This window comes from Archocentrus centrarchus, unplaced genomic scaffold, assembly GCF_007364275.1.
Source record: "Archocentrus centrarchus isolate MPI-CPG fArcCen1 unplaced genomic scaffold, fArcCen1 scaffold_55_ctg1, whole genome shotgun sequence".
NCBI lineage: Eukaryota > Metazoa > Chordata > Actinopteri > Cichliformes > Cichlidae > Archocentrus > Archocentrus centrarchus.
The window spans coordinates 631,275-643,249 of NW_022060277.1; the positions used below are offsets into that span (position 1 = coordinate 631,275).

The 11,975-nt window shown below is 41.9% G+C and overlaps 1 protein-coding gene across 1 annotated transcript; it reads left to right on the forward strand.

Moving 5' to 3' along the window:
- The first annotated feature begins 475 nt into the window (after positions 1 to 475).
- LOC115777513 (ras-related protein ORAB-1-like) lies at positions 476 to 10,551 on the forward strand. Its single transcript, XM_030725434.1, has 6 exons — positions 476 to 992; positions 7,143 to 7,215; positions 7,721 to 7,816; positions 8,485 to 8,580; positions 8,950 to 9,081; positions 9,504 to 10,551. The coding sequence occupies exons 1-6, from the start codon at positions 979 to 981 to the stop codon at positions 9,702 to 9,704; spliced, it is 612 nt and encodes a 203-aa protein (XP_030581294.1). The 5' UTR covers positions 476 to 978; the 3' UTR covers positions 9,705 to 10,551.
- Positions 10,552 to 11,975: the final 1,424 nt, after the last annotated feature.

The following is an 11,975-nucleotide window of genomic DNA, read 5'->3' on the forward strand; positions in this document are numbered from 1 at the left end:
ACACATTAACTCTTTATGTGTTACTAGTGGGGGAACAAGTCTGTAATCTAATCAAGTGACTGTTGCTGTTCGTAGTGTACCTGTACATGTGCTGACATGACTGCCAGTCTTCTTAACGCCTGTATTTCCTAAGCACTGATGACACAGCCATGAGTCGTAGCACACTTATGAACTTAGGACAGAAATTTCTGAATTAAACAGTCTCGTTTCTGTTGTTGCTTATTGTGTTCATTTCTAATATAGATCTTGTATTTTGTTTACAATAATAGTACAGTTAAATGTGTGCTAGAAGCAATAAAAAAACTCTCTGGGACGTAATAACAGCAGACAAGTGTACAGCGGAAGCGGATGGTGAACTAACCCATCAGGAATTGATTGTGAAGCTTGATGGAATAAACTGGCATGTGACCGGAAGAGACAATTATGTCCTTGTAAATAAAAGCACAACTGCTGAAGGTAAAACAAATAGTTCAACGTACATGTTGTGGTTTATACTGAAATATTTTCCCGGAAGTTGTGTATCGTGTGTAGTTTGACACGGGGCACGGACTTACTCCTCTTTGCCACGTTTCACTAAATGATGTAATCCCTCCTACGGGGTTTGACAGCTCGCTGTTGCGGCAACGACACACACTCAACCGGAGGGAGCGAAAGGGCCGGTTGGCTAGACGTTTACCCATATCCCCTGTTTGTTCGCCTTAGTTTTACAGCTGTAAAACGGGATACGAGTCTGATCTATCCGTAAAAACAGGTTTCGTGGTTGGTGTTACCCCTGCCTCGGCTGACCAGTTGGCTAATGTTAGCTGTTTCCTGGTGGAAGCTGCAGCCATTTTGGATTTTTGCTGAGGAAACAGCTAACCGGTTGTGGTTTGAGGAGCAGGACAAGCTAGCTCCATTTTTTTACGAACGAACGCTGTTTATCGGACAGAAATAAAGAGACAGTTTACTTGAAGGGATACACTATTCAACAGGTCAACAATGAATCCCGAATAGTAAGTATCATACTTACACGTAAACATAAGGTTGTGTTACATTTTGTTTGCTAGCTAATACTAGCTCTGTGCTAACAAGTAAGTTACCGTTGGCAAATAACTTGATGTTAACAGCTGAGCTGAGTTAGCTGGGAGCATCAGCTGACCGTAGCCTAAATGTCCACATGTCCCCGGGTGGATACTGTGCGCTTAACAGTCGATGCCCATATGAAGCAACTGTGTCTTATATTCATAGTGCTAGCCAGCTGTTAGGCAAATGGCCAAAATCAACGCTCCTTGTACAACATGTCTCACTCATTCAAGCACTTGTATCTACACTTAAGTGCTATCAGTCTAACGCCACACAATCACACTTGCTCAAGGCCTGCAGATTGGAGCAGTCGGGGATCGAACCACCAACTATGTACTTAATGGGTAACCTGCGCTACCGCCTGAGCCACAGTCACATAAGGCCAGCAGCTTCAGTGAATTCTAGTGTCGGTTCGGGGTGTTTCAGACTGAGATACACGGCCGGACAAAAGTGCTGGATTCTGTCAGCTTTCACAGCTTTTGTTGTGAACAGCTTGTTTAATTTGGTTAATAGTAACTGATCGAGGCATAACCCGTATTTAGATTTAGCCACTCGAATTCATCAGTTTGTCATTACGACCCTTAACCTACATGACCTGTTGCTGCTCTGGTCATTGTCTGCAGCAGGTGTCCCAGCACCACTCATCCTTTGTTTCCGTACAAAAAGCTGGTTTTAGTCTTTGCTGTGGATGAGTCGTTTTCTTAGCGTGCAGTTGTGCTCTAACCGTCCCTCCACAGTCATGTGTAGGTCACATGCCACAGGACAGGCTCTCGATTTCCTCACAGCAGTTGTGAGTAATAAGTTACTTAAGCTTTCCCTCAGTCTTAGTTTTGTCATAGATGTTCACATGGGCTCATTGTAGAATTTTCCTCAGTTTAATGAGCTGTTACACAGAATAGCTGTTAAATATTTTATAGTTTTACTATCTAGCTGTACACCTCAGCTGATTTCTCCTTAATCTTGTGATTAGGTTGAAATGAAACAGATATGAGGTAACTTATAATTCAGTGTGCTGAATATTTAATTTCTGATTAAAATGGCAAGCAAGTACTTTAGTACTTTAAATTACACATTTTGATTGGTTTAGGTGGCGTGTTTATAATATGTTTGTAAATAAACTGGAATGAGGAGGTTGTAATGTGGATGCATTTAAGGTAAGAGATGGCATTGAGAGAGTTAATAAAGGGAACTCTTTATTAAATTTGAACCTCAGATTTTTCTTCCACATTCTTTTCTCCCGTCAGCTCGGTATTGTTGCCAGAGTTGTGCTGAGCAGTGAGCGGTTAGCCTTGCACAGGAACAGCCATTGTTCATAGTCACAGGCTTAACGAAGAGGGAATGACTGGAATTTATTACAATGAGAAGGAAAGGAACTGAGATAGTCCTCAAAGGCAGGATAACACTCGGACTGAAAGAATAAAGTGGCACATTTATGCTTTGCTTCTGCTGTTGTGGCTCATAAAAATATTAAGTTTACTAATATTTTTGATTGATTGGCTCGGGCCATTACAATGTTATTCATTATTAGGTTAAGTGTTAATAAAATAGGAATCTTAAAATTTGCCTCATAAAGTAAGGATGCATATATTCTATCAAATGTAAATGTCAAGAATCCATAAATTTCAGACAGAAAATAGTTATTGAACAGCTATTAGAAATTATATTTAAGAAATTAGCTCATTTAGCTCTTAAAAGCATTTGTCAAGACAGCGTAGGCCTGTGTGATCATGTTTTAAATAACATCTCAGGGTTTTAGCCAGCGGTTAATCGCCCAGCGCTGCGCCATGATGAGGTCGGCTTGTGCCGGGTGCCCCGTCACAAATACCACACTCATACTTTCTCTAGATCGCTGCACCAGATTATTATTTCACAGCAATTTGCAATCTACCACTGTGAATGGCCAGTTTTGTTCACTATGTGCCCGCGCGATGACAGTCCTGTTCACACTTGATTTCGCGGGGCTACAGAAAGCAAAATAGTGACCAGCGTGAACACGAGGGGGAAGAAGAGGAAACAGAGAGCTCAAACAGACAATTTTGAGCATCTTATTAAAGATAAAATCCCAGGAGCCGTGAGAGGCCTTGTAGTGCTGACAACGTGATTATGGATATTCGAGCATAGGGAGTGCTTTTAGCGGCTGATTGAATCGATAAAATATCTGGATTATAATTACGGCTGCAACTATCAATTATTTTAGTAATCTAGTATTCTATTCATTACTCCATCCATTAATCGAGTAATCAGATAAGAAATACTTGTCTTATTAACAATTCATCTGCACATTTTAACTTGTGTACTGCAGTTTTTCCCTGTGTGAAACAAACAGGGTGCATGGAGCAGCTACAAAGTTATTTCCTTCACTTGTTGATCAGGTGGTCAATGAAGGACCTCCAGCTGTTTCCCAGTAAAGGTTTAACGGTGGTTACAGGAACAAGCGCTGCTGCTTTGTACAGTAGAAAAACGTTTCCTTTCGCTCCACCTGAGCTCACCGTCTCAGTAACGGCTCCAGCTCTTTGCGCTTGCTGCCAGTGTGCAGACAGACTGCACGTAAAACAACTGCTCGTTTTTGTTGAAAAACTGGGGGTTACATACAGCTTAACGCTGTAATGCTTTGTATTCACTAGCATCCTCCTAAATACGTTTCTATTGCAGGTCTAATTTTAGTCCCTAATCAGGGATTAAAGTTTAAAAAATATTTTGAAGGAGCCCCTCAGTACCAAACGATTGCTAGTTCTAATGGCGGCTCCTGCTAGCAAATTGTGGTTATAGCAATCCATTCTGGTAGCTAACAGCCGAAATTCTCAGTGAGCACAATACACACACCCACACACACAGCAGAGAGCAATGGAGGCGTGGAAAACATGTCAGCGATTATCCACTTGGTGTTAAAGGGTCATTTTTCCCAATTGACGGAAATCTGTGGCAGCGACGGAGAATTCTAATGCTGCTAATGTGGATGAAATGCTCTGCTTACAGAGACACCTGAGCTGCAGAGTTCAAACAGTGCATCGAAGCAACAAATTTCTGTCAAAGATTTTTTTATAATTGAATTATTCGAGTTACTTGAGGAATTGTTGCAGTCCTAATTATAATGTTTTTGTTGTGTATGCTTTTTACGTGATATCTGCAAAACCATTAGTGGAAGGAAATTAAGGAAACAGCGCTCTGTGACATGTTGAATTCATGATATGTAAGTGTAACTCTTCTGGTTTATATGCAAAATGAATTATCTCTCTATCTAATAAGGCCTGAGTGAGAGTTCTGCGTCGGTCTTGCGTACGTAAGCAGAAATCCCCTCTGAACTCTACACTGTAACATACAACATAACCTGACGTGCACCTCTCAAGAAATGTAACTACACATCCAGAAGGATAGTGATTACTGCGTAGGCTTCTGGCTAAATGCTCTGAGCTGAAATTTTTTTCTGGCTAGACCCATGCATCTCTAACTACACCATAGAATGAGAGATCGCGAATACAAACAGCAGAAATGAGCCATTTGAGAGGGGCTCAGTAGAGCCGCTGCTCCTCCACAACAAAAGGAGCCAGTTGATGAGGTGGTTTGGGCATCTGTCTAGGATGCCTCCTGGGCGCCTCTTGGGTGAGGTGTTCTGGGTGTGTACTACCAGGAGGAGGCCCCGGAGCAGACCCAGGACGCGCTGGAGAGTTTATATCTCTTGGCTGGTCTGGGAACACCTTGGGGTCCCCCTGGACAAGCTGGAGGAAGTGGTTGGGGAGAGGAGGTCTGGTCTTCCCTGCTCAGGCTGCTGCCCCCAGATAAGGATGGATGGATGGAACTACATCATGGCTAATTGCTAGTAACAACCAAAAGTAATGAAAAATAGTGTAATAATACATTAGTAATCAGTTCCATATAACATGAATCTCAGTTTTAACCATGAAAGTCAACTGTTAAATTTGTCATGTTCTATATTTGGGACTTGAGGACATCTGATGATGCCTGGAGATTACAGCTCCAGCTGCCAGATTGGAGGCTTTTACCAAAACCTATACCTTTGTACCTATGGATGGGCAGGATGGCTCAACTCACTGGGTGTGATAACTAATGTGTTTATATTTTAATTGGTTTGCAGAGGTAATTGTCCTACTTTACGTAATAAATGTCCAAGTATACTCATATCCAACCATTTTTTTTAGATGCTTAGTACATCGGTACTTAAGACATGTCAGTTTCCAGTAGCTTTGAGTTAATTTTGTGGTGGGGGGGGTTGTAACCAGGGCACCAGCATTCTATTTAAACCAGGTGATTACACACCATCATCCATCCATCCATCCAATTCCTTGCTTATGGTTGGGTAGATAACATGCAGGAGAAGTCCTGTTACTCAGGCAGAGTACTGGAGAGGATCCGTTTAAATGGATGAAACAAAAAAAGCTGAACGCTATCAGGTTTTGGCAAACCAAATATTAGCCTCCTGTGTAGAGCCTCCTGTTTGAAATTTGTATCCCTACACACACACACACACACACACACCCATGCATGCACACACGCGTGCATGCGCGCACCTTAATTTGGATTATGGGGTGGTAAATGGAAGTGGTGTAGCAGAATTTAAACCTGTGTTAGCTGCATGCTGCCCATACCTGCCTTTGCCTCATGACTGTTTTTAGGTGGTTTATTAGGTTGGATAATTATATAACAGTAGGATGGCCTGCCCTTAGCATGTAGTTTGTCCTGGGCCTCAGTGGTGCTCTTTGAGGATGAAAACATGGCGTCTGTCAGTCATTCTCCACAGTAAACCACAAACACAGGAACAGAAAATTCCATTTCTCTCAATCGTGAAAAATCACATAAATCTGGAAACACATCAGAAAGAAGCAGCTTGGCCTGGGCTTGGTATGGTATTTATTTACTTTGACCCAAACTAAGGTTCCACATGTTCTGTGTGTGTGATGTTTGCCTTTTGATGAAGCTTTTTGAGAGTAATCCCTTTGGAACAGGAAACTAAACTCGAGAGTTGTTTTCTCACCTGTTCCTTTTATTAAAATACTAGTCAGTAAGTCAGTGCTGGAATTATCATTTCAATTCTGGTATCATTTTATTAAATCCTTATTCTAAAGCTGCTTACTAAATGCTGTACACTGTATGGTGTGCACCACAACTTGATACTGTGGGTCTCCTGAGAGTGCCACCTAAAGACTTTGGGGACCCAGGAGCTCATGCTCAGGAGCAAACAAGCTCACTTGTTCAAACTACTGTTATTGAAGTATAATAGCTGTTTGCTCTCTCGTCCTTAAGGCCTTTACACATCAGACCTGTAAAATTTGTGCAGATGTTTTTGTGTTTAAAAATAGTTTTCACCTATTCTTAGTGTGGCCGTTCACACCGACCGCGTAATTTAATGGGACAGGTTTGCGGCATTTATTTTTTTCTGATCAGATTTGATTTTTCACATTTTCACATGTGAATAAACAGGTTTGACCAATCAGAGTGCTCCATTTGGCAACAAGTGTGCTTATAACTCCAAACGAATATGAAGTGGAAACAGTAAGATGCTATTGTAGCTCAGACACACGGCTGCACTCTGCTCCGGATCAGTCGGCTCTCTGAAATTATTTCTCTGTGTATGTGATCCCAACTCTGCCAACAGGAGCTCAAACTGCCCCCTGATATCCTGAAATATGTCGGTCAGGATCAAACCGTAAAATTCTCCCTGCAGTTGTGTGTGTATAAACATAAATGAGGAGTTTGTTTGAATTTTGTGGTGTTCTCGGTGTGTAAAGCTCATTAGAGTTGGTTCATGTGTCAGTCACAGGATCAGCTAGCTTCACTACACTTCTGTACATGTGGCTGAGCTCAGCAGGGCTCATTGTCCCGTTTCTGTCCTATTGCTCATAAAGTGCACAGCTTTCATCTACTTTGCCAGAAGATGGTATATTTAGATGTAACTCAAACTGACACTGAAGTAGAGAGGCCCATCAAGCTTATCAATAAAGAAGTGAGGCATCCTGAATGGTTCTTATGTGTTTCCTTATTGCGGTAATCTGTAATTCACTCACTTTATTAACAATTGTGAATATCCTCTAACTCGAGTTTTTCTTTGTGGTCTTCCCTTCAAGTGACTATTTATTCAAGCTACTCCTGATTGGTGACTCTGGTGTTGGAAAGTCCTGTCTTCTTCTCCGATTTGCAGTAAGTTTTGCCCCAGTAGCCCATAAAATGTGTTCCTCTTAAGTCCATGAGACTTAAACTGTGTCACAGTATTTGAAGCTTCATTTGCACTCTTTTGGAAGATGTTTTCAGTTGGATAATCTTAAATTTTTCTGCATGTATGTGTGTTTTCTTACACAGTATTTGTCTTGTTTGTAACTCATTCATTTACAGTGTAACATGTTCCAGTTAAAACTGTACCAACACAGAGAGCAGGGAAGCCAAAAGAGTCACAGTCAAGAGTTTGGCTTCTAATAATTATAAAATGAAGGAACTTGTGACACATTCATATTGATCATGATTCTTATTTTAACCATTTCTTTATATCGCTGCATTTTTGTGCGTCCATAAAAGTCTCGTTCGTTTGTTGTGATCGTAATCGGTTATGATTGAACAGCCCTGCCTCGGCTGCTTCTTAGTAGAGGTAGTAGCCATTGATGGGTGTGAAGGTGTGTGAATCATCTAATTTGACTTTCTCTTTTTGCAGGATGACACATACACAGAAAGTTACATTAGCACTATTGGTGTGGACTTCAAAATACGAACCATAGAATTAGATGGAAAGACCATTAAGCTTCAGATTGTAAGTACTCCACCTTGGCTCGGTTAGTTTTCAGCCCACAGGAATTACTGTTTTCCTCCTTTGGAAATTTGGGCAACTAGAAACATTAATGGATTAGTCTGTTATTATCGTCTGTTGTTTTCTTATCGGTAAATCTCATGTGAAGAATCAAACCTACAGTTGATTGTCTTGTTTTTCTCGTCTCTGAGCCTATTTGTGGTTCAAGGACACAGAACATGTTTATTAAATGACACAAACTGGATTTGAGACTATTTTCATTGGTGCATCGATCACCAAACACAATGGTGTATATGAGATTGAGTCATGGTGCCATTAAGTAGCTCACTGATGGGTTTTAATATTTTCTGACACAGCAAATACATGAGGTTTTAGAAACACTGTGTGTGTAATTTCAGTTTAGTTTGGGGGCTCTACATGAAATTTGATGACAGGAAGGAATGAAAAGAACAGCAGCTTTAATTAATGAGAGAGCAGGTGGAGAGTGGATGGCTTTAATGCTCCAGGAAGCTTGTGTTCTTGTTGCTAAATTCTTGTCCAATGAATGGTTCAGTGTACAGATCTTTGACATTATTGTGGGAAATTTGTATATGTACAGTTGTATTGACACTTTGATTAGCTGTGCTGTCTTTGTCAGTGTCATTACAAAGTGAGTCTTTTTCCTTTGACAGTGGGATACAGCAGGACAGGAGAGGTTTCGTACAATCACGTCCAGCTACTACAGAGGCGCTCATGGTATCATCGTAGTCTATGATGTCACAGACCAGGTCAGTCAAACAGATGCTTTCACACACACGTGATACAGTTTCATCCATGTTTTCAACAGCTGATGATAATTTGCCAAGTTTAATAATAATTGTGCATCCTGCTCTCTAAATGACAAAATCTGATTGGCTGGGATCTGTAGACCTGAGGAGCAAAGAAATAAGTCATTCGCCGTGCTGGCATTTCATAAGCATAGAGTCATTACAGACGGCTGTGATCAGAGTCCACAGTGCAGCCACGTCCTCAGAGAAATGAGAAGGCAGGCTCCAAAGTGACATCATCTCTGTCGTAGAGGGTCACCTGTGAATGGACGCCAGCTTCTGTCTAATGTTCAGAGTTCAGTGCTGAGGTTTGTCTGTTTCCTGTCCCAGGAGTCCTTCAATAATGTCAAACAGTGGCTACAGGAGATTGATCGCTACGCCAGTGAAAACGTCAACAAGCTATTGGTCGGGAACAAGTGTGACCTGACAACAAAGAAAGTGGTGGATTACACAACAGCAAAGGTGAGGCAGCTGGCTGTCTCCTCATATATTTGGCTAACACTGTAACTACTGTAACATGCAGGCCATTAATTGGAGGACTGCTTATTTAAGATGGGTCACCATTCAGACTAAGTGCTACTAGGAAACTTAGATTTGAGCTTACAGCAGGTAACTTGTTACCTCCACACACCTGACCAATCCCTGCATGAAGGGGCGGTCTAAGGGGCCGCCGTGCTCCTACACGAGGCCTCTGTGTGTGCTGTTCTGTATCCAGCTGTTGGAGGAGTGACTGCAGAGCAGATTTTTGAGTAGATCTATATTTGGCCTGTTGTTTATTTTTCTCTCCTGTTTTATGTAATTTCCCTTTGTTGATCTTTTTCTGCTTTTGCTCAGTATTATTACAAAACCAGAGAACCTACATGCTGTCCCTCTGTTATATCCAGGAGTTCGCAGATTCTCTGGGAATCCCATTTTTGGAAACCAGTGCCAAGAACGCCACAAATGTGGAGCAGGCCTTCATGACCATGGCTGCTGAAATCAAGAAGAGGATGGGCCCTGGGGCCACAGCTGGAGGAGGGGAGAAGCCCAACGTGAAGCTGACTCCAGGCACTACTGTCAAGACTCCATCAGGAGGATGCTGTTGAGAGAGGAACCACTTTCTTTCACCCCCCACCCCACCCCACCCCACCCCGACATGATTCGGTTGTATGTGAGAACAAGATGAAGTTGCCTGTATTTGTACTGTATATAATGTAGCCACACTACCAAAAACAATAAATGCATCGTTGTTGTCATACTGTCCTGTTATTGACGACAAATTCTACCAATGGGTGATCATCTGCCTCGGCCCCAACTCCCCATCATCCTCCATCTCAGACATCTGAGGCTATTATTGGTCATGTGCATACAGGTTGATGAGCGCGGTGTGGGTGTGTGTGTTTCTCTGCATTCCTGTTGCTAAATGATTGAAGGTTTCTGTTTGTATGGACTTTGTTTCTCTCTTCCTTCAGTGATCATTTGCAGTCTTTTACACGTCTGTCTGTTGCGATTCAAAGGTGGGTTTTTGTTTTTTCAGTTTTCTGAACAACCTCTGCACAACTGTGTCTCCACTGTTGTGCATCTATAGTCTAGTGTAACAGTATATGTACATAAACATTATGTATATATCTGTAAAATCTGATTGGCTGGTTGTGTTTTGTTCCAACCATTATTGAAATAGTCTTGATTCTTTGTCTCTGCATTCAATTTATGGCTGAAGACAACTGTAAGTTGGTTGCTCAAAATGTAACACTTAAATTGAAAATAAATATTGTATTACCAGACTGTATGAAACAGGAGGATGTGTCTGGGATTTTCAGCGAGATGTAGAAAACGTGCTTATTTATTTAACAGTTTGGCATATCTGCTGCCAGACACAGGGTCTGTGTGTAATCACAATACTGAGATACAATGTTTTCATAATAAAGGCAACTGGATTCAGTTTGAAGCGAACCCTGGGACCAGTGTTTGCTGTGTGGATACGAATAGTGTGTGTGTCAGTGGACGTTATTTTGTGGTGACTCCCAAATTGTACACATAAGGACAGAATTATTATACCCTTGTGAAAATGTCATTTTTGTAAGTATTTCCAAAGTGCCGTCAAACAGCTTTTCCAAACATCGTAGTTTTGTTTTGGACATGATTTTAATTTCACACAAACTCCTGTGTGTCAGCCTGCACTCACTCGCTGCAGTCTCACGTCCCCTGAGCAATCCCAGCCTGTTCTTCTTTGGAGAATCTCCCAAGCTCCTCCTGATGGTGTTGTTGACACTTGGAAACACAGAGATCTTTGTGTATCCACGTCCTGCTTTGTGAGCCTCGGCACTTCTTTAGTTTTTGGTGTGAAGTGAGAGCTCACAGCCTCGCTGAAGTTTGACTGTGTGTGAACTGGAAGATAGCCTCAGTCTGAGCTCGATGTTACAAACTGAGCACTAAAGTTAAAGAGCATCATTGTTTTCTGGGGTAATGATACTGACTCGTCATTTTGGGTTTTCTGGAATAATTCTGTCATAGTGCACGGACAGAAAAATGCTTTCTATGTTTAATGCCTTGCTCTGTTAAATAAAGAGCACTTGGGGAAATTTTGACAAAAACATTCAGTTTCATTGGGGGCTGATCCTTTGGTCCTGACTGTGAGGCCTACTATCGGCCTGAATCACTGGAGCATCAGGTCATGTCAGGTGAGAGGAAGCATTTGAGCAGCACTGACCCCATGTGATCACATATCAACTGGCATACTTTCTGGGACTGAAATCCATTCATAAACTGCTTGTTCACACAGCAGCATTATATGCAGGCATAATTTTGCATGTTGGCTAAACTTCTGTACGTTTAATGAAAACACCTGTACTGTGCATCCCCAACAGGAAAGTTACTGACAGGTGAAACAGTTATGTTTGTGATTTAATTACAATGATCCACCAGGAAAGCTGTGCTGGCATCTGTGTGAGTGTGAAACATCCTGCCCACTTAAACATGGTTGTAGGACGCGCACACTGTTTTATACTGAGCTCAACACTGAGTTGACATTTCATGGATCTGAATCATCTCTCCATCGTGGTGGCACTCGTCTCAGGTCTGCAGCCCGAATGAGTCAGACAGCCATACTTTTCCTGCTAATGGCCCTTCATATAAAGATGCTGCTCAGACAAACGGTTGAGAGTAGGTCAGTATTATTATAACTACACTGCTCAAAAAAATGAACATTTTGAAAACATCAGATCTCAACGTGGGGAAAAAAATCCTGCTGATATCTACACTGATGCGCTCGCCACACGAGACCGAGCATCGTCGTGCACCAGGAGGAACCCAGGACCCACTGCAGCAGCGTGGGGTCTGACAGAGACTTCACCCCCATACCTGATAACAGTCAGACT